This window comes from Martes martes (assembly GCF_963455335.1).
Source record: "Martes martes genome assembly, chromosome: 13".
In the NCBI taxonomy this organism is placed as follows: domain Eukaryota; kingdom Metazoa; phylum Chordata; class Mammalia; order Carnivora; family Mustelidae; genus Martes; species Martes martes.
This window is the reverse complement of record NC_137901.1, coordinates 8,060,520-8,084,886: the sequence shown is the minus strand read 5'-3', so window position 1 is coordinate 8,084,886 and position 24,367 is coordinate 8,060,520. Positions and strand designations below refer to the sequence as shown.

The following is a 24,367-nucleotide window of genomic DNA, read 5'->3' as shown; positions in this document are numbered from 1 at the left end:
TTACAAAACCAAATTTTATATATGTAATTATTTTATATGTATATTGTATGTAATTATTAATTTTCTTTAAGTTATTTAATTTAATAATACCTACAGATTTTCATTAATGAACTTCAACAATGGTTTAGGCTTGTACTTTCTGGAAGACTCGAATCAAAATTCGGAACATGAGGGAGGTCGCCAATGAGCTAAAGAATGCCTTTATTTTAATGGGGTTTCTCCTTTTGAGCTACACTTGGATTTTTAAAATTTATTTATTTGTTTATATTATTACATTCAGTTAGCCACCGTACAGTACATCATTAGGTTTTGATGTAGTGTTCAGTGATACAGTGGATTTTAAAAGGAAGAGAAAGAAAAAGTGTAGGAGCTCACACCCACTTACCTGAAGTTAACTATAAAATTAAACCTACTATTTAATTTATAACCTCTCCCCATGGAACACCTGATGGGTTTTAATATTTATGGATCTCTTGGTTTCCAAATATTTAGACACCATACTTAGTTCCATGTTCCTTTTTTTTTTTTTTTTTTAACCCAGCCTTCAAGTCCATAACTTCTGAACCAGCTGGAGAAGTAGAATGGGTAGAGGGAGTATGAGTATTCTGCAATCAGCTGATGATTAAAACTTACCAGAAGCTTTCTTTGAAAAAAAGGAATGAATAGGCATCCAGTCCACATTTCCCAAATTTATCCTAAGTAACTAAGATACAAAAGATGCATTTTGTGTTCACATAGTCACAATGCACTGAATGTTCACTATGTGCTAGATGCACAAAATTATTTAATACATAAATTCCAAAAGCCTGTATTTTTAAAAAGACTCTAATTAATTATAAGGGAGCAAATGTTTTTGTCTCTAGTATGACTCTTTCTTTAAAACCAGTTTTCCATCTGCACTGGTACAAGATGGAAGTTATTAAGAAACTGGCCGCAGAGCTCACCATCCAATGTGTTCTGCTTATTGATTTCTACTCTCTCGATAATGTTTTGTTTCATGTTAGAAACCACATCTTTGATCCTCCCTGTAACCCCTCCATGCTCCATTTGTCTCCACCTGTCAGGTTCAAGCCAATAGCTATATTTGGATTGTTCCTACCCCAAACCAGATCTATTTAAAACCTCATTGGCTGAGAAAGGAAGGTTTGGTCCTTCTCAGGGCTCATGACCCATTCAATCTCCATACATCACCGGGGGTCTCACTCTGCCTTTTCCAAGACATTTCTTCCGAGGGTAGCCACCCTTTCCTGCTAGACCTTGTCCAGCTCAATTTGACCAAACTCTTTTTGGTGGTCACCTTGAAACTGTTCTTGTGGTTGCCACCTTAACTCTGGTCCTGGGCCTTCTGCATGATCTATTCCTCTGGACCTCCTCATCTAACCATAAAGTAGAAGTGGCCTTACAAACGCAACTGCAGAGTCCATAAGAGTAAGCATCTTTGTTGGACATGACAATTAGTTCAGCAAATATTTCACCTTGATGTTGTTTTTAGCCACTTCAAGTTATGCTTTCATGTGTATTTTATAGTTTTCTGAGTAGATTCTTTGCCTCTTAGGTTAGGTTTATTCCTAGGTATCTTATGGTTTTGGGTGCATATCATAAATATTTTTAAGATTTTATTTTTTAAGAGACAGAGAGCACAAGCAAAGGGAAGGGAAGGGGCAGAGGGAGACGGACAAGCAGACTCCCACTGAGTGTGGACCCTGACATGGGGCTCAATCCCAGGACCCCAAGATCATGACCTAAGCTGAAGTCAGAAGCTTGACTGACTGAACCATCCAGTGCCTCTTACTATCATTACTTAAACAGCTAGTTTCTGTGCTTGCTTTGTCAGTGTATGCACGAAACAACATTACTTTATTTGAGTAAAGATTAAGGGACAGTTTTGAATTAAATGTGCTGGTTTGTTCTACTACTTTCTTATTTAAAAGCCTACCTTTGTTTTTTACTGCTGAGAGAGTTAATGTGCCTCAAAGTTACCTGGAGTTCTTGTTTAAGCACAGATTTCTGGGTAGTTTTCCACCTTTATTGTTTCTGATCCAGTAGGTCTGGTTGGGGCTGGACAATTCACATTTCTATTTGTTCCCAGAGGTTGTTGATGCTACCTCACTGGGGACCACACTTTGAGAAGTGCTGGTTTGCAAAGCTCCTTTTAGAGTATTGGCAAGGAATTAGTGGCATTAGAGGAACTATGAGATGAGGGATGCTTTTGAAAGTGATGCAATGTTCTAGTAGAACAAACTAGCACATTTAATTCAATAAGAGATGATTAGACAGTGGTTAAAACACCTGCTTCATACAAGTATTTCACAAAGTTAAACATTTTAAAAAGTCATTTCGGGGCAGCAATTTTTAACTATTCCATATTGAAATGGTCTTTTCAGTGGAAGCCATAACAAATTTTAATGAAGCAACATATATTAAGGACATAAAATACTTTACTCACAGTAAATGCAGAAACATTTTTTTCCATGACAGTGAAATCAAAGAGTAATTTACTTGATAACTTAAGCTGCCTTCATCCTCTGCTGGGTTAAATTTGTCTACTTTTTAATTGAATCTCAAATCCTTGGAAATTAGCCATTAGGATAAGATGGCTTTTGAAAACTTAAAAATTGAAAATAAAATTTCTTAGAATAATTCCTTCTGTAGGATGAGAGAAATAGTATCAAAAGGAAGGTTGGAACATTCCAAACCATAGCAAGAAGAGGATAATGTGAGTTACTAGGTAAGACTAGGAAAGTAGAAGGTAGCAAGACGGATTAGAAGATAATATTTCACCTGCTTTACATAGCCTACAGCTGGCCCTTGGAAGGACTCCCTCAGAGCAGGTTATCCAATTTCTTTGTATTTGTAAATGCATTTCACTGATTTTGACATTGAGAGCCCTACATCATGTGAATCTTATTAAATCCAATTCATTATTTTTCTGTTTTTTCAGTTGTTTCCCCAGTGTCCATGGTGATGATTGTACGCTTTCTCTGTTTACTTTTTCTAGGTTTTATCTGCTAACATTAGAGCACACAGACATTTCAGTGAAAAGGCAATGGTTCTTTTGAGTCCTCTGTAATAGCCCCTAGGATATAGGTAATTTACCATGTGTCATCCATCTGGAGGACAGGATCTTCAATGTCAGGGTTATTATTTTTTTTTTTGCATGTTCTTTTTTTTTTTTTTCTAATATGAAACTATGGGTGTGAATATCAAGAGTCAGTGTGGCCGTAACCAACACTAAAATGGCTAATGATGTTTATTTCAGTATTTTGGAAGAAGTGTTATTTCTTAACATTTTGGCAATGATTTTTGGTTGCTATCTTCAGACTCTAACTGATAGAGAGGAAGGAATTTAGAGGAATGTTTTACGTTCCACTTGTATAACAAATGTTTTACCTGTGCACAACAGATGCCACTGACATATGTTTGCTTTCAAATGTAAAAGCTGAAAAAGGGTCTTGACCAAAAGGGTCTTGACCAAAGAAAAGAAGATTTCTATTCAGGCATTATCTGTATGCGTGAGTCGCTCTGTTGGGTCCAACTTTCATTTACACTCTTACATGAGATCAGGCCCCTTTGATTGGCTACCTGCAATACCATTAGAGTGGGAATTGTGGTGGCAATGTGAGTGAAGTCTTTAATGCAAATATTGAGATTTTACTTGATTGAATACAAGAATTTTAAGATTTATAGAATATATATATACTTTTTATTGCAGATAATTAATGGGGCAGTGATCTTTCTTCATTTCTTCAGCTATATAACTTATCTTGTTTTCCTTTCTGTAGGAAATGAATGTGCAATCCATATACATATTAGTTTTATGGTCAATGATCTAAGTAAAAAATTGAATCACTAGATTATTTTGGTCAAAAATATCTAGACACTTGAATATAAATATTGTCTCTATGGTTACTGTATTTCAAGCTATCGTGCTTAAATTCGATTTAACCCATTTAGAATCTGAAATTTTTTTTTTTTTGCATCAGCAAAGCATTACTCTGCAAAGTACCTGCCACAGAAAAGATTCTTTCTGTTATATAGACAATTCCAGCTTAATACCAGCAAACATTCAGTGTTTAAGATCATGGCATTATGATGGATGATGGCACATTCCTAAACATACCAATCCTTTTTCAACTGCAGCTGCACCATTATGCTTCTCAAAATCATTAATTCAACAGCACTGCTTTTCAAACATGATTCACAATTAAATTTAAACTCACAAAGATGTATCTGCCAGCAATTCTTTAACTTTTTGTTATTGTGACATTATTTTTTTTAATAATTGCCCAATTCTTGTGGTGCATATTTTCATGGTGTATATTTATTTCATTCATATAGTTAACCAATATTTATTAATTATTTACTATAAATCAGGAATACAGTGGTAGGAATTAAAAATATTTTATAGGACACTTTATAGGTCATTCCAAGTTCTTTGCTTCCTGGAAATTATGAACTAAACTTACTGTTTATAAAGTGCATCTAATCCATTTAAATGGAAATCAAGAGCTGCAAAATTTTGCAGTAGACTTTGAGATACACAAAAAATTATAAAGCAAAGTTTAAAATCATTGTCTCATAATCGGAATTTTAGTTCTAGAATCTCCAAGAATGAAAATGGCTATCTATGTATTTTTATTTTGCTTACTTAAAGAGTATCTGAAGTCCCACGGAAAGAAATAATGAATACTAGCAATTATCATATGCTGAATTTGACTGTCGACACAGTGTATTTTGAGAGTCAGTCTAAGTGTACATTAAATACTTCACAACACAAAGGTAAAATTGAGTAAATTCCTGCTTAAATTAAGTAAGACATTCCTTGCAGGAGTTAGGTATATGATATGCATTTAGAATTATGTGAAGAAGCAGACTGTAAGCATCATTTGGGAGGAGACCTCACTTAGCTTTTTTCCTTATGTTTCCGTTGTACAGTTTAACCATTTCCTTCTCATCATAGAAAATACATGCAACACGAAATGTAGAGTGAGTGAGTGAATGAACTAATGAGTAAGAACATTTTAATTAGCTCATTTTCTCAGGGTAGTGTTTTGCATTGCATATCAGTGTTCCCAAGGGACTTGGTAATGCTTTCTCAAGGCTGTAGGTAGGTATACAAATTAAGACACTGCTACCATCAAGAGTCAGATCTCTTTTCACTTAATTTGCTCCATTCCTTTTTTCTTTGCAGAGAGATTCAATGTGTATCTTATGCCTACGCCAAATCTGGATATTTATGGTGAATGCACAATGCAGATCACTCATGAGAATATCTATCTCTGGGATATCCACAACGCCAAGGTCAAACTGGTGATGTGGCCTCTCAGCTCCCTGAGGAGATATGGACGGGACTCAACGTGGTTTACCTTTGAGTCAGGAAGGTAAGCTCCAAGTGCCACAACCAACTGCAGGAGGTGGGTGACAAATAGATACCTAAAGGACAGGTTCTGTCCACTAGTGCCCAAGGAGGACCACTGTTTTTGGAAAGGGTAGAACTCACCAAATACATAATTTCTTCATATTTTTGTCGATAATATGAATAAAATGTATCAATTTTATGACAGTTTAATTATCCTATTCAAAACAGTTCAGTCTTTTACACTGACCTCACACTAATTTCAGAATAATTTTAATCTTGCAATAAATTTTATGATTTTATTACAATACTATATTTTTGGTCTATCTTATAATATTTCAGTACAGTAGGATTCCTGTGAAATTCAACATGTCCTTACTAACATTATTTTTGTGAGTTTTTTAATAAGCAAAAAATTTGAAAGGAGTTTTATATTAAATTGTTGATATATTACTTTTTAGGTTTCAGGTATGTGAGTTCAGTATTCATTTACCCAGATTTCTATGTTAATAACATTAATTAAGTGTAAATGTTAACTCAGAGTGACTGAAGCAATGTTGGCAAATCTATAATATATGAAATGCACAACCCAGATTTTAAATAGAGTATGTCAAAGCAAATACATTGGTTTCTTGGTCATAGCATACAGTTGGAATCCATAAATGTCTTAAATGAATGCTTGTTTCATAATCATTATTTACAGACTCTAGTTTAGACATGAGCTTCAACCAGAAAAATGAATGTCTTTGTGCAGTGACCCTTTGTGATGTTGTTGTCACTCATCCAAGGCAAGACCTACTTAGATTCGGGGATTCTATATAAGAGATGTTTAATAGATCAGTCTTCCCACTGGGAACATGATTTATTCATTCTGAAAATGAATCTGTGGCTTTATAAGACAAGTATAGTGAAGTTTTGTTGTACTCGATATAGGATTTTAATTTCATAACTTTGTTCTTACAAAACCATTAAATACTTATTCAAGGTCAGGTTCTAATAATATCCATCTAGGTTAGGCCAAGGCCATATGTCTTTTAAAATTTTAAGGAGAGGGAAAAAACCTGAGCTGAGCTGAAGTAATTTTACCAGTCTGGACCCTTTTGCCTAGGTAATATTAAACAATCTCCCACACTGATTTCTCTGAGAGCCTTCAATTCTATGTCTACTTAGTGGCCATGAGTTCACTCTACTGTCTATTTTCAGACTGCCTAGATCCTGACAATAATAATAGTAATCACATTCTATATAACTACTAGGAAATAAAAATTTTCTCAAGAAAATGAGTATTTTTAGGCATATACACTATTTTTTAAATTATATGGTTATGAAAAAGGGATTATAACTTATTTGCTGACCTAAGGTTTATGATATACTTTTTTTTTTTTTTTACTATCCATAAAAGTTAGTGTATGTTTGAAAAAAGCAATGGTTTATTTTCATTATGTAATAACATTACATCCAGAATTCCCTTCTTTGGATATTTCTCCTAGGTATTCCTATTTGTCTATTTTTTTAATATTCATTATTGACATAGAATTGATATACAATGATTTGACAATTCTGTGCATAACTCAGTGCTCACTGTGATAAATATGTCACCATTTATCATAATACAGTGGTATTGCAATATTATTGACTATATTCCCTGAGCTGTACTTTTCACTTCCATGACTCACGTATTTTATTTTGTAACTGGAAGTTTGTACTTGTTAATTCCCTTCACCTATTTCTCCAATTACCCTACCACCTCCTTTCTGGCAGCCACCAGTTTGTTCTCTGTATTTATGCAACTGCTTAGATTTTTTGTTTGTTCATTTGTTTTGTTTTGTTTTATATTCCACATATAAGGGAAGACATATGGTATTTGTCTTTCTCTGTCTGACTTATTTCACTTAGTGTAATGCCCTCTAGGTCCATCCATGTTGCTGCAGATGGTAAAATTTCATTCTTTTTTATGGCTGAGTAATATTCCAGTGGGGTGTGTGTGTGTGTGTGTGTGTGTGTGTGTGTGTGTATACCTATGTACATACACACCACGTTTTCTTTTTCCACTCATCTATTATCTGTGAATGGACCTTTGGGTTGCTTCTACATCTTGGTTATTATAAGTGTGGTGTATTAAATATAGGAGTGCATGTATCTCTTTGACTTAGTGTTTTTATTTTCTTTGGATTAATACCCAGTGGTGGCATTATTGGATCATATGGTATTTCCATTTTTAATTTTTGGGGAACCTCCAAATGTTACCTGTCTATTCCCTCATTTCAGAAGGCATCTACTCAGGATTTTAAATAACAAGTAAGGTTTTTTTCTTTTCCTATTCTGGTGGTTATGTAGAATTTTCACTCCATTTGTACCTGTCACTAGTTTTTCCCAATTTCTTCCTTCTCCAAAGTCTTTAAGGGGAACATACTGGCTCTCCACAGGTGATTAAATTGATATTCTCGACCAAAATATCAAACTATCAAACTAGCTGATAGGCAGCTTGTCTTATCTGACAGTCAGTATTCATTGGTCTTCTATGATCTTTGTAATTTTTAATAATTTTAAGATACATTAAAAATAAAATATCTCAGAGTAGGTAAGGCCTGTAATCCTTAAGGTTTTTTCTGTTTTATTTTTGTTTTGGTATTTGTTTAGTTTTATTGGTTTAGGAGAGAATTATTTTCTACATTTTTTGTTAGTCTGGATAACTTCTTAAAAAATAAATAATAATATCTAAAAATCATCTTGACATACACACACTCCTACCTGCCCTGGGAATGAGAGAATGAGATTTAGGTCATAACTCTGTCACTTGTTAATAACTTAGCATGGGCCATTTGACCCCTCTGTCTTCCAGTTTTCTTCTTTGTATTAGAAGAGTACTTCTTATTAATACTTACTTACTACTTCCTATATAAATTTAGAGAGTTTGAGTTTGTGAATATAAAGCAGCAGATGGCACAGTACTGTCTATAATGGACATTTAAGAAATCATGATGTGTACTCTTCCTCAGAAATGATGTAACTTGTGTTATTTCCACTTGCTGAATGAAGCTTCTACCTACCTGTAAAGAGCTCTATTCTTAGAGAATTCTGTGAAGGTATATTCTTAGCCAAACACTGGGAATATGAGGAGAGATAAGCCAAGCAAAAAGCTTAGGAGAAGCCAGCATTCAAATGCTGGAACGATCATTAGAAACTTGGCATCTAAGACTAAAAATCAATGTTACCTGTCATGAGTCAGGAATTTGAGAAGAAAATGGGACTGGTGCAGCAAGACTGAAGTACAAATAAGGGGAAAATACTGAATGGCTGTCTTTATGCTAACTGGTGCTTGGAGCATAATTTTATGGGTTACTAGGTGCCTATTTCCTTGAAGAGTCAGCAGATATACAAGAACTCTCTAATTTACCATGTGTAATACTTTGGAATAAGTTACATTCCAATAGTATTGCCTGTGGGAAAATCATAGTGTAGAGCAATGAAAACTAAACTTCCTTACCCTTAAGTAGATTAAGGGAAAAATCTAAAAGAATCTCGACAAAAAGCTACTAGAACTAAGAAGTGAATTTAGTGAGGTTACAGCATATAAGGTCAGTATAAAAAAATCAATTTTATTTTATATACAAGTGCATAAATGTATTGAATAACTCTTATAATGTCTTAAAATATAAAATATATATAGGTTGCCTTAACAAAATTTGTGAGACCTTTACATTGAAAAAGCACAAAATATGTCTGAGGAATTAAAGAAAACCAAAGTAAATGTAGATATATGCCACATTTGTGAATTGGAAGATACTATATTCATAAGATAACAATTCTCTCCAATTCAATGCATAGATTCATTGTAATCTCAATAACAATCCCAAATGACTTTTCTAAATTAAATGACAAGTTGATTCTAAAATAAAATTGCAAAAGACCTAGCATAAGCTAAAACAATTTAGAAAAAAATATATTTGATGGATTTCTACTGCCAAATTTTAATACTTGTTATAAAGCCACAGTAATCAAGATAGTGTGATATTGACATAAGGATAGACCTAACTATCACTGGAAAAGAATGAAAGCTCAAAACAGACACCGCATATATGGCCAATTTATTTATTTTTTAATATGCTGTGGTATTTCAACATGAAAAAGAAACAAATGGTGCTGGAACGACTGGATACCCATTAAGGAGGAAAACCAACAGCTCTTTACCTCACCGTCATGGACTGAACTGTGCCCACCTCCTCCCCCTGCAATATTCATACGAAGCCCTAATCCAAGTGTGATGGAATGTGGAGATGGGACCTTGGAGCCTTCAGAAGACAGTTCAGTGTAAACGAGATCATGAGCATAGGGCCATCATGGTAGGATTAATGTCCTTTTAAGAAGAGATACCAGAAGGCTTGTTTTCTCTCTCCTGCCATGTGAGGACATAAGGAGAAGGCAGCCATCGACAAGACAACAAAGAGAGTCTTCAGCAGAAACTGACCGTGCTGGCTTCTTCATCTTGGGCTTCCAGCCTCCAGAACTAGGAGAAAATAAATCCCTGTTCTTTAAGACCCCTGTCTGCAGTATTTTGTTATGGCAACTCCAGCTAATGCATTCCACCATATCCCCTCAAAAAAACTCCAAATGGATATAGACTTAAATGTAAAAACTAAAATTATAAAATTTATAGAAGAAAATATAGGAAAATATTTCTAAACTTGAAATAGGCAGATAGTTCTTAAATACTAAACCAAAAGCACGATCCAAAGAAAAAATACTGATAATTTGGGCTTCATCAAAATTAACATCTGCTCTTCAAAAGACATCCTGTAGAAAATGAAGGGGAAAAAAATGAAAAGGCAAGCAATACACAGGGAAGAGGGTTCACAAATCCTGTATCTGACAAAGCATTTATATTTGTAATCCTCAAAGAATTCTTACAGCCCCAAATAGGAAGAGAAATAAACCATCAATAAAATAGGCCAAAAAAAATTGGACAGGTTATAAAAGAAGATATGCTGATTGACAGTACAAACAAGAAAAGATGCTTATTATTATCTTTAGTCATGAGGAAATATAGATGAAAACCACAAAAGATACCACTATATTCTCTACCCTACCCAAAGACAAAATAAAACAAAACCCTGACCCTGTTGAATGGAGAAAGAAGAACTCTTACTCTGTCTCATTGTTAACGTGAATGGGAAAAAGAATCCCCCTTCAAGTAATAGTTTGGCATTTTTGTGTGTGCACCGAGCGACAGAGCGATTTTACTCCTGTATATTTACCCACCAACAGCCCCAAAGCAACATATAAATACTTGTGTTGGGAGAGTCAAAGCAGTTTTATTCATAAGAGTCAAAAACTGGAAACAATCTAAAAATGGCCATCAATACATGAATGGGACGACAAATTATAATGTAGTTTTATACAAGGGAGTGCTACCAACCCGTGACTCGCCACATAGATGAATCTCCAAAACGTTATTCTAAAAAATGCCTGTGATTTCATTTCCAGAAAATCCTACAAGAGGCAAAACTTAATTTATAATGACAGAAAGCAAATCAGTGGTTGCCTGGAGTTGAGGTTGGGGTTGGGAAAGGATGGATTGCAAAGGGGCACTAATTGCTAAGGGGAGTGATGAAAATGTCCCGTATTCTCACGTTCATCAAAAAGCATGGAACTGTTCACTAAATATTGGTATTATTGTATGCAAATTATACTCCAATGTTTTTGACGTGAAAAAAATTGTGGAGAAAGAAAATAGAACACTACAGGTCTTACGTTACATTCTTTCATACCGTTTGGATATTTGGCAATGAGCATTGTTACTTTTATAATAAAACACTTCCCCTGGAAGGAATGGGACCAAGGAAGGAAAGAGAGCCTCAAGAATTGTCTGGACAGGGAGTCCTGAAGCTGAGAGATACAACTAGGCTTTTATTCCTAGAGAGGTACTACAAAGTCACAAATCTGCTTTTGTTACCTGGTCAGGTGTTAAACTTTCCACATCCTCTGTGTAAATCTCCATTTTCCCCCTTAGTATTGAGAATTATTTTTTAGATACCTGTATTGTCCAGATAAAAAGTTAATATAAGCTTTTGAAGGAGATGTTGGGGAAAAAAAGCTTAAAATCACTCATAATTTCTCCATCTTAAAATAACCACTTTTAATATTTGATGTACTTCTTTCCTAGTGTATTTCAAAGTCAAGGCAAATAAAGATATCCTTTATTTTTTCACTTAATATTATATATTATATTATACATATAATAGAAATATTATAATATATTATATTTCACTTAATATATTAATATTATATTTTCACTTAATATAATATATTATATTAATATATATTTCAAAGTCAATGCAAATAAAGATATTTATCCTTTATTTTTTACTTAATATTATATTGAAGTAGTCTCTGGGTCCTTTAAAATCAAGATCCAAATGGCTATATGGCATCTGAACATATGGCTATGCCATCATTAATTTAACATTAAGAAGTTTCCAAAATAAACTATTATAAATAAAGCCACCCTGACCATCTGTGAAAAGTTGTGCAAATCTCTGATTATTTCCTTAGCAAAGACTTTTTAAAGTCTTAACTGGGTCAAAAATGTGAATGTTTTCAAGGTTCTTCACAATATAGCAACTTGCTTTCAAGAAAATGATATCAATTCATACATCCTCTAATGGTACAAAGAGAGTGCTGTTTGTGACCCTATAACCACACGCAGTAAAATGATGATTTAGGATGTTTCTATTTTGACCAACAACTTTGAGAGCTCTCTCTCTCTCTCTCTCTTTTTCTTTTGTTTTCTTATTTTGTTTGTGTCTTTATCTTTCTGATTGGAGGTCTGGCCTTGTGTACACTGTTCATTGGGATTTTTTTCCTTCTCTAAATTTGGATGTCCTTTGCCCTTTAATAATTGGACTATCAGCCACTATTCTATGCAACCATTTTGTAAATTCCAGACAATCCCACTCTTGTTAGAGAGAGTCAAAAGCAGAAGGTTTGCCCATGCTTGATCCAGAGAAATAAAAGCAAGATGTTGTGTTCCCTGGGTCAGGACTGGGGGTGAGGGAGAGAGGGGAGGGCATGGGTGATGAAGACAATTTAAAGGACAGATTGGCCAATCATCCTAGCAAACCCTGAAGATCTGCGTTTTCTGAGTTTTATTTTATTAGCTTTTTTCAGAAAACATATTATTTATAATATAGCAGTTTTAGCCATTTATTTTTACTACTGCATGTACTGGAAAGTAATAAATTGGGTATGCCAAAATACTTTTTCTCACCGACAGGCTTTTTTCAAATGCATTGTTAAATTCCACTGTCCCAACAAAATGTAAAAATAAATAGTAAAAGAGGATCTAGATTATTCTTTCTGGAGAGAAATACCTCACACATCCTCATAATTATAATCGTACACTGTAAGCTTCAGGAAGCACATGGCAGATGTGAGGACAGAATGAGAACAGGGACCAGGAAGATTTCAGTGGGAATCGTCCCTGGAGAAGCACGTGTTTGGGAGGTGAATTCATAGTCTCACACCAGCTTAGAGCAATGATGATTTAAGTTTGCATTTTAAGAGTAAAAGAAAAAAAAAAAAAAAACCAATTTGCTATGCAACTTATTTTTTTCTCAAAAAAATCAGAAAAGATATCCAGACCTGCAGAGGAAGTCCTAGGATTCATGATTATGTGCAATTTTATCCTGTGAAAGACAAAACGATGTTTTTAACCACTGATGTGGCATCTCTACTTCATACAACCTCATAAATATTGTAACCAAACATCAGAAAGGGTTCAAATGGCTGCATAACAAAATTCAAGTAAGCCTCCAATTCTTTTTTCATAAAATTATTCTTTTTTTTAAAGATTTTATTTATTTATTTGACAGAGAGAGATCACAAGTAGGCAGAGAGGCAGGCAGAGAGAGTGGGGGAAGCAGGCTCCCTGCTGAGCAGAGAGCCCGACGCGGGGCTCGATCCCAGGACCCTGAGGTCATGACCTGAGCCGAAGGCAGAGGCTTAACCCACTGAGTGACCTGTATAAAATTATTCTTCAAAACATAACATCCCTACTCAGCACAATACTTAATATCACAAAATTGACGCTTAAAGTATCTATCTTAGGGGCAGCTGGGTGTCTCAGTGGGTTAAAGCCTATGCCTTTGGCTCAGGTCATGGTCCCACATCGGGCTTTCTGCTCAGCAGGGAGCCTGCTTCCCTTCCTCTCTCTCTGCCTGCCTCTCTGCCTGCCTGTGATCTCTCTGTCAAATAAATAAATGAAATAAAAAAAAATCTATCTTACTACTTTTGATAATATCTTCATTTAAAAGCTGGAGGAGGGGCGCCTGGGTGGCTCAGTGGGTTAAGCCTCTGCCTTCGGCTCAGGTCATGATTCCAGGGTCCTGGGATCGAGCCCCACATCGGGCTCTCTGCTCGGCGGGAAGCCTGCTTCCTCCTCTCTCTCTGCCTGCTTCTCTGCGTACTTGTGATTTCCGTCTGTCAAATAAATAAAAAAATCTTTAAAAAAAAAAAAAGCTGGAGGAAAATCTGGTTACAGTTTTTAACTATTGGAAATGTAAAACAATACTTATTATAATGTAGTTCCTTTGGGAACATGGTTAATGGAAGCAGTTATGTGTGCTATAATCAGGGATTCTGTGATGTCACAGGTAGACATAATTTATTCCTAAACCTTTTTGTTTACAGATGCAGAAAGAAATCCTTCCTTCTCCAGTGCATGACAGATTAGTTATACACACACACACACACACACACACACACACACCCCCCACATACATATATAAATTGAACTATGTCAAAATTTAAAACTTCCTTCTGCAAAAGACACTTTTAAGGGAATTAAAAGATAGGACAGTTCTGGGGAAAAGATTTGGGAGTCACATATTGGACAAAGAATTTGTATCCAAAATATATAAAGAACTTCTAAATTTAACTTCTAAATTTAATAAGAAAACACAACCTGCAATTTAAAAAAGCAGACAAAAGATTTGAACAGACATTTCATCAAAGAAGGTATGTGGTTGACTGGTCATCACACTAAAAGATGCCAAACCTAATTTGTCATTAGGGAAATACAAATTAAAACCACACTGAGGTACAACTCTTGACTTATTATTTTGCCTAAAATTAAAAAGAAAAGTCTGACAATACCAACTGCTGACAAGAATGCACAGCAAATGGAACTCTCATATATGCGTTTGTGGAAGTGCAAAATGGTGTAGCCATTTAGGAAAGCAATTTTGGCATGTTTTTATGTAAAATTAAGCATATACTTCACATATGATGAAGGGATGCTGCTCCTAAGTTATTTCCTCAGGAAAAATAAAAATATATGTTCATTAAAAAAAAAAAAAACCCTGCACATGAATAGCCATTTTATTCATCATTGCCAAAAGATGGACAAACCAAATGCCCTCCATTGAATGGATATGTTGTGGTAAATCGATAGACACTCAGCAATAATTCAACTGATACACACAACAATATAGGTGTATCACAAATGCCTTATTCTAAGGGAAAAAAGCCAGATCCGAAAGACAGCATACTCTGTGGTTACATTTATATAATATTACATTATATAATAGAAAATAGATGAGTGATTGCCAGTGGGTGGCGTACAGGAGGAGGGATTGACTACAAAGCAACAGCATAAGGGAAATTTGGAGAAAGATGAAACTGTTCTTTATCTTGATTGTCATGGTGAATATGTAAACTCTCTACATTTGTTAAAACCCATAGAACAAATGTTACTATATATAAATTTTTTAAATTTAAGAATAAGTTTTTAAAAGGGAAGAGTTTCTCATGTATAGTCAAATGATTTTTGAGAAAGGTACCACAACCATCGAGTGGGGAAAAGGCAGTCTTTTCAAAAATTGTGCTAGAAAAACTAGATATCCAAATGCAAAAGCATAAAAGTTGGCCCCCTACCTGTCACCATATACAAAAATTAACTCAAAATGAGTCAGAGACATAAGTGTAAATCTAAAACTTTACAACTTTTAGAAGAAAACATAGGGAAAAATCACAACTTTGGATTTGGCATTGATTTCTTGGATATAACACCAAAGGCATAGGCAATGAAAGAAAAAAAATAGACAAATTGGATTTAATGAAAATGTAAAGAATCTGTGTGTCAAAAGAGAATAAAAACAGAATAAAAGGACAACTCACAGAATGAGAGAAAATAATTACAAATCATACTTCCAATAAGGGATTAATATCCAGGCTATATGGAGAACTTCTAAAACTCAAAAACAGAGGCGCCTGGGTGGCTCAGTGGGTTAAAGCCTCTGCCTTCGGCTTGGATCATGGTCCCAGGGTCATGGTCCCAGGGTCGTGGGATCGAGCCCCACATCAGGCTCTCTGCTTGGCAGGGAGCCTGCTTGCTCCTCTCTCTCTGCCTGCCTCTCTGCCTACTTGTGATCTCTGTCTGTCAAATAAATAAGTAAAATCTTTAAAAAAAAAAAACAAAAAAACTCAAAAACAACAAAACAACTCAATTTTTTATTTTTTTTAAAGATTTTTATTTATTTATTTATTTGTCAGAGAGAGAGAGAGAGAGTGTGCACACGTGAGAAAGCAGAGTGGCAGGCAGAGGCAGAGAAGCAGGCTCCCTGCCAAGCAGGGAGCCTGATGCGGGACTCGATCCCAGGACCCTGGGATCATGACCTGAGTTGAAGGCAGCAACTTAACGAACTGAGTCACCCAGACATCCCAACAACTCAATTTTTTAAATGAGCAGAGAACTCACATAGATATTTCTCCAAAAGATATGTAGAAATGACCAACAAGTACATGAAAAAACACTCAATATCCCTAATCTTAGGGAAATGCAAATGAAACAGAAATAAAGTATCGCCTCACACCCATCAGTAATGCTATTATCAAAAAACCAAATTGGACCCCTGCAGTATTGATGAGAACGTAAAATGGTAGAACAGCTATGGAGAACAGTATGGAGGTTCCTCAAAATATTAGAAATACAATTACCATATGATCCAGCAATCATAATTCTGAGTATACACCCAAAAGAAGTGATAGAATAAAAGAGATATTTGTATACTTATGTTCATAGTGGCGTTATTCATAACAGCTAAAATCTGAAAGCACCCATTGTTCATTGATGGATAAATGGACTTTAAAAACATTGTGCATATATGCAATGGAGGATTATTCAGCTTTTATTTTATTTTTTTAATTTATTTATTTGTTAGAGAGAGAGCGAGCGAGCACAGGCAGACAGAGTGGTAGGCAGAGGGAGAAGCAGGCTCCCCGCCGAGCAAGGAGCCCGATGTGGGACTCGATCCCAGGACGCTGAGATCATGACCTGAGCCGAAGGCAGCTACTCAACCAACTGAGCCACCCAGGCGTCCCATTGAGCCACCCAGGCGTCCCTATTCAGCTTTTAAAAGGAAAAAATTCTGCCATCTATTCCAGCATGGGTGAATCTTGAGTAAATTATGCTAAATGGAATAAGCCAATCATTACAAGATAAATACTATATGATTCCACTTATATAAGGTACTTAGAGTAGCCAGAATCATAGAGACAGAAACAAGAATACTAGTTGTCAGAAGCTGGGGGAGAAAGAAGTTACTATTTAAAGGATACACAATTTCAAATTACAAAATGAAAAGAGTGATGGGGATGGATAGTGGTGATGGTTATACAATATAATGAATGTTTACCACCACTAACTCTATACCTAAAAGTCATTACAACAGCCAACACAACATTGAAAAAAAACAACGAAGTTAGAAGACTGACACTACCCAGTTTCAAGACTTACAATAAAAGTAATTAAGACAGTGTGGTTTTAATGAAAGAATACATAAATAAATCAATGGATTAGAATAAACAGCTGAGAAATAGACCACATAAGTACAATCAACTGATGTATGACAAAGGAGAAAAGGCAAGACAATGGACAAGGAACTTAAACATTTTACAAACATTAACTCAAAAATGGATCGTAGACCTAAATGTAAAATGCAAAACTATAAAACTCCTAGAAGACAGCGTAGAATACCTCAGTGACCCTTGGTAGGGCAATGACATTTTAGGCACAGCACCAAATGCAGGATCCATGAAAGAAGTAGTGATAAGCTGTACCTTGTCAAAATTAAAAACTTAATTGTTCTTCAAGAGACAATATCAAGAGAATGAAAAGATAAGCCACAGACTGGGAGAAGTCATTTGCAAAAGACAGACCTGATAAAGGACTGCTATACAAAGAACTCTTAAAAGCCATCAATAAGGAGACAATGCCCAATTGAAAAACAGACCAAAAGACCTTAACAGACACTTCATTAAAGAAGACATGCAAATAAGCATTTGAAAAGCTGCTCCACATCATATGTCATCACGAACATGCAAATTAAGACAATAATTTGATATCACTATAGACCTATTAAAATGGCCAAAATGCTGAACACTGATAATACCAAATGCTGACAAGGATGCAGAGCAACAGGACGTCTCTTTCATTGCTGGTGAGAATGCAAAAATGGTACAACCACTTTAGAGCACAATTTGGCAGTATCTTATAAAACTGAATAAATATACTCTTACCATACAATGTAGCAATCATACTCTTGGTATCTTGGTATCTACCCAGAGGAGTTGAAAATGGATGTCCATACACAACCCTGCACATAATACTGATAGCAGCTTTATTCATAATTTCCCAAACTTGGAAGCAACCAGGATGTCCTTCAGTAGGTGAATGGGTTAAAAAAATATGTGATCCATCCAGACATTGGCATATTTTTCAGACTAAGTAGAAATGAACTATCAAGCAATGAAAAGACAGGGAGCGACCTTAAATTGCATTTTAGTAAGTGAAATTAAATTTGAAAAGACTACTCCCTATATGATTCCAACTATATGTCATTGTGGAAAGCAAAGCAATGACACAGGAGAAAAGAGCAGTGGTAGCTAGGGGCCAGGGGGATGGATAGGCAGAGCGCAGAGGATTTTTAGGATATTAAAAATGCTCTAGATGATACCATATTGATGGACTCATGTTATTATACATATGCCTAAATCTACAGAATGTACAACACCAAGAGTGAACCCTAATGTAAACTATTGGCTTTGAGTAATTTTGATGTGTCAGTGGAGTTTCATCAATTGTAATAAATGTCCCACTCTGGTGGGGGATATTGCTAATGGGAGAGACTCTTTATGTGTGGGTGCAGGAAGTATCATGGGAAATTTCTGTATCTTCCACTCATTTTTGCTGTGAACCTTAAACTGCTCTATAAAATAGTCTTAATAAAAAAAGTTACACTGTACACGTTAAATAGACAAAATTTTTATTTGTCTATTATACCTTAATAAAGCGGGGGAGGAAAGAAATCTAGTGTCTGGAAGTGTTGACATATTTTTTTTCTATGTTTATATTAATATCTTTTCTGGTAACCCAGTTCCTCATTGTGTTGAAAGATAGGATAAATTTCCTACATCTATTGATAATTGCTGCTAGAAAACAAGGAACATTCACTGCCCAAGTATTTCTTTTGACTTGCATCATGAAACCTGAGATGTATTAGTATTAGTATAGAACCTGTGTTTTTGTAGCACTATTAGCACTATTGGGTTAAAAAGCGATTCTTCTAGGTTTTAGGCAAGTTGATTTTCATTTTTGGGTTTTATCCCCCTCATTTGTGACAATAAGGAAAGGAATATCTTTTCTGTAGCTTTTTGTGATATCTTTGAGAATTAGCAAGTGTTGAATATATTCATTGTTCAAAATAGTTGGGGTTTTTTCCCCCTTTTTTTAAAGTGGTTTTCTTTTACTTTCTTTCTTTCTTTTTTTTTTTTTTTTTTTAGAAAGAGTAAGCACAAGTCGGGGGTGCTGGGGAGCAGAGGGAGAGGGAGAAGCAGACTCCCTGCTGAGCAGGGAGCCTGACATGGGGCTCTATCCCAGGACCTGGGGTCCTGACCCCAAGCAAAGACAGCTGTTTAACCTACTGACCCACCCAGGCACCCTAGGTTTTTGGTTTTTTTTTTTTTCCCTCTTTTAATCTTTAACCTCTTCTGAGGTTATTTAACCTCTGCTGAGGTTATTAACATTATTTGTTTTAGTGGATTTAAAATTTTTTAAAAAATCAAATGGTCTGGAAACTATAAGGTGATGAAAATCAAAACAAAAATTTTAAAAGGGAATAGAGAAACAACTATTTTAAAACAACTGATTTGGGGGGGGGGGCTTGATTGCACAGTTGGTTGAACATCCAACTCTTGGCTCAGGTCGTGATCTCAGAATCATGGGAGGGAGCTCAGCCTCGGTCTCTGTGCTCAGTGCAGAGTCAGAGTGGGTTTCTCCCTCCCTCTCTCTCTGCCTTCCCTTGCCTCAAAAAAAAAAATCTTTTTTTTTTCTTTTTAAGCAGCTGATTTTGACACAATTTCAGTTTCCTTCACAATGTGAAAATCTTGATTTTTTTTCTTCACTCTTTTGGTGATGCTATAAAACAAACAAACAAAAAATAATTCTAAATCTTTTAAGTTTAGTAAAATACATACTAGTGTAAAATGCACATCATGAATTAATTATTCTCATGATCACATGTGTGACTCTAACAGATAATGATACTGAGTTCACAATCTTTATCTAGGATTTATTCAACACCAAGAAAAATATTACCTTGTATATATGTATGGAGCTATAATTTTGATTCTCTTCCCAGATTTTGGTTGTGGGAGGTTAACATCTGCCTAATGAAACTAGATGACTTGAGTGCACATGTATCAATCTGTCAGGTTTTTTTTTAAAGAACAAACTATTGCAATTTTAAAAATACGAAAAATTTAATATTCAAGTCAGTGGTACGTTCACTCATTTGTATGAGATTTTGGCAGGACTGTGACTATTTAATAAAAAAACAAACAAAAAATAATAATTAAAAAATTAAAAAGGAGAAAAAAGAAAAACAGCCATTTTAGCCCTTTTTTCCTCCCCAGTCCACCAGCCTCCCTGTGTTGTGATGCTTATGAGTGTGGTTATCACTGTCATTAAAATAAATGAACCCTAAATCACAAGACTGATCCTGAGTGACACCTTAATTCTTTGAAAATTCTTCTTAAAGATTTTAGAAATTGGTCAAAGTACCTTGGATAAAATAGCGATATGTGCATCACCTCCAGAGGTGACCATCTCCCCAGATAGGATCCCTCTGTATGTTTATAGTCAGCACATTTGTTAAAATACAATCTCTGTTTTGTAATTACACTCTGCAGCTGAAACCTCAAAATCATAGTCTGGTGTTTTAGCTTTCCTCATGGAAGAATGTTGATTTTTTCAAAGAAGGGACCCTTTTTGATTCTCCCTATATAGCCTTGGACAGTGCCATGAATGTAAAAATAGGCGTTTGCTGAATTTAATCATCCCTATATCTGTGTTTCATCTGATAGCTTTCAAAGCCCTCATTTCAAAGTATATCATTTCATTTATGCCCATATCAGCATGGAAGGTGGACATAACAGAAAACATTTTTATCAAGTTTTCATGGATGAGAAAATCAAGTCTCAAAAAGGTTAATGATGTAACTGAGGTCACATGGAAAGGAAGCAGCTGGCAGAGGCAGAAGTCTGATTCATGCTCCCATGTTTTATCACACCATGATTGCTCAGAGAACAACAATCTAGTGCTATGATCTCAGTGTTCGTATCCCTCCAAAATTCACATGTTCAAACCTAACCTCTAAGGTGATGGTATTGGGAGGTGGGGCCATTGGTATGTGTGTAGGTCAGAAGCCTACTGGAGCCCTGAGGAATGGGATTTACTGCTCTTTTAAGAGAGACCCAGTGGGGCTCCTGTCCACCATGTGAGGACACAGTGAGAAGATGGCATCTATGAACCATTAAGTCTTACCGGATACCAGCCCTACCTGTGCCATGATCTTGGTCTTATAGTCACCAGAATTGTGAAGAAAAAAAAAAACAAAAACAACATTCTTTTGCTTATAAGTCACCCACTAGATGCTCTGCTATTACGGCAGCCCAGAACGATTAAGACCCCATGCTACTCTATTTATTTATTATTAAGCAAGTTAAAAGGTTCATTATTAAGGTCTCCCACAATAACACTAGATAGATACAGCTAAAGCTTGAATCTGTGTTTACTTGCTTGTGTTAAAAGCACTGCCTATAAGATAAAGACCACATTTTTTTAAGCATGATCTAAACAACACCCCTGGCTTTTGAGCTTTATCTGCCTTACCAACAGTCTCTGCCTACTTCATGCTTCTTACTCTGAGTGCCGGCAACAACGACAACAACAAACGCTAATAAAGAACCTCTATGCTTGGCTCGTGCTGTCCATCCACCCTGAATGCCAGCCACCTGCCACCCTCCCACCACATCTTGAGTAATTCCAACACATTTCCTTCAGTGAACCTTTCCTAAATTCCTAAAATGGGATCCGCTGCCCTTTTGCCTGGGTAGTATTGCTCTCCACATATTTCCTGGTCCCCTACATTTTCCAACATTCAGGGCCATCTGGAGAACCCTATGACCAGTTCCAACAAAGGGCTATGAACAGAGGGATGTATGCTTTTTTTGTTGTTTTGTTTTTTGATGCAGGCGCTGTCCTGGTTGCCCAGGATAGTTGTTCACAACCAAAGTGGATTAACATGAGTGAGAAGTTTCTGTTGCATTCAACCCCTGAGATTTTTTGTGTTCTTTAAGGATAACTCTATTTGGTCCTAACAGAAATGGATATCAGGAGGAGTGCAGCAGTAATAAATAGCCCTAAAATATGTAGCCCTGAAACAGTGGTTAGACAAAAATGGAAGGAAAATGTTATGGGAACTAGGAGATGGTATCATGCAAGGCTAGACATTTGGTGAAACTCTTGCCTCTTGGTATAATTTATGGTAACCAGGCAGGCTGATTGCATGTCTATGAGCTTCTAGATAAGAACAAATTTGCAAGGACAAATACAAATTAAGAATAAGAGGTCAATTCTCTCTGTTGAAAATGGGGAGAAGCTTCATCTCCCTGCCTTTTTCCAAGAGCATTTACTTTAGAAAACTTACCATTGTAAGTACTTCTTTCTCTCTTTGAAATAGATAATAAATTCTTCTGAAAGCTAAATAGGTCTTTCGTCAGCTTTAAGACCCTGGAGTACCTTTCTTAAGGACTCAGGAACCAAGCCTTTGAAATACGAACATCAAAGGAGAGAGTGACCCTCCCTCCCAGGTTATATGGGAGGGTAGGCACCTGCTGGCCTTGAGCACATCTCTCCATACAAAACAACTTTGTCATAAAGCTGTGAGAAGTTTGTTTTTCCTCTGGATAAAGCCAAGTAGCTGACATACACGGTGTCTCCAGTTACCAAGTGAATCCCCCATGAGCACAAATGGTGCTATCGGGCCTCTCATTTAAAACTAGTTATTGTTTATCTTGAGACCAAGTTATATCTGCTTGAGTATTAAAAGGATCAGATGTTTTTCCATCTTTGCAGACTCTCAGCCAATTGCCTGTGATGTGCATCACATTCTAGCCTAGTACATATAAAATAAGAAGTGTTTTCTTTCTCTCCTATGTTTGTGGAGAGGATTTCTGGATTGGGAGAAGATTCTGTTTTTAATTCTATTTCTCAGCATCAAGGGGGAGAAGTTAGAAAACAAAGTGTTCATAGTGTTTGTTGAAAGAATCTGGGGGGGAAATTGAGAACTCGTAAGCAAAATTGAAAATGATTTAGAAAATTCAAAACCTTCAACCTTGGAAAGGATAATTATGTTGAGTCACCAAAGAAGAGGAGATAAAAATGAAGAAAGTCTGTAAGTGACAAAAACAGGTTAAAACAGCCTCAAGGAAAAGCAGATTAAGTGTGTAGTCTCCACACCTTTTGCTAAAACCTCTCAATTGATGAAGGTGTGTCAGGGTGAAAAACAGCTTAAGGGGACAGTCCCTAGTATAATCTTTTAATTAGAAAAAAGAATGGCCCCGGTAAAGAACTGATTAAGTAGGCAGTTGGCTTAAAGAACTCGATTTTTGGTCAAGGTTAACACCTTTAAATGGAAAGAGCTTTAGGGAAGAAGAAACAAAATATTAGAGCAACTCTGAGAAGTATGTCTCCAAAAACACTCAAAGAATAGTGGATATTGCCTTTGGGACATGTGATCAACAAGAATTAAATATAAAAGCAACGTAAGAATATCTGGAGAAAATTTTGCAGGAGAGAAAAAAAAAAACCTGTACTAAGGATATTTATGACTTTTTTAAGACTTGATAATCATCAGCTTTCTCACATGAGTTTGGCAGGGCAAGAAAAACACTGACAAACACGCAAAGCCTCAGGGGGACCATTTCTCTACTGTCTAGTTCAGATATGGCCAAGGAGGATAAGGAAGAAGGAGACTGGTCCCAAGGCAGAGGGCAGACCCCAGGAGAGGAAAGGATAAACCAGAGCCCTACAAAGAGCAGAATGAGGGTCTAGGATCCCTGAGAGCCCTCAGGGTAAGAATCTGATTCTGGACTTTGAGCTAGAATCAATGGCTGGGTGGGTTGCTTTTTGGTTTGTTGGGTTTTTTGTTTTGGTTTGTCTTAGGAAAGGATTAAAAGTGCAGGAAGAAGGGAGAAAAGGGACCTGTGCTGACCAGAAGAGACAGATGACTACGGCAGTCAGTCTTGCTTACCAAATGTCCACCTATGCTGCTCTATTTACCTGCCCCTTCGCAGTTAAGTGGGCCCATATGAGACAGTATTTGGGGCCATGGGCTGCCATAACAAAATGCCATAGGCTGGGTGGCTTAAAGAATAGAACTTTATTTCTCACAATTCTGGAGGCAAGAAGTCCAAGATCAAGATTAACAGCTGATTTGGGGTCTTATGAAAGCTCTTATCCCGGCTTGCAGGCAGCTGTCTTCTCACTGTGTCCTCACACTGTGCAGAAATAGGGAGAGGAAACAAGCTCTCTGGTGTCCTTACATAAGGACACTACGCAATTGGATCAGAGCCCCACTATTATGACTTCATTTAACCTAACTACCTCCAGAA

At 36.0% G+C, this 24,367-nt stretch overlaps 1 protein-coding gene across 1 annotated transcript in view; it reads left to right on the top strand.

The window, feature by feature from the left end:
• DOK6 (docking protein 6) overlaps nt 1-24,367 on the top strand; it is a 374,630-nt gene that overhangs the window by 217,803 nt on the left and 132,460 nt on the right. The window contains exon 5 of the mRNA XM_080822172.1: nt 5,192-5,381. Within this exon, the coding sequence (XP_080678298.1) occupies nt 5,192-5,381 (190 nt within the window). The remainder of the gene's footprint in view (nt 1-5,191; nt 5,382-24,367) is intronic.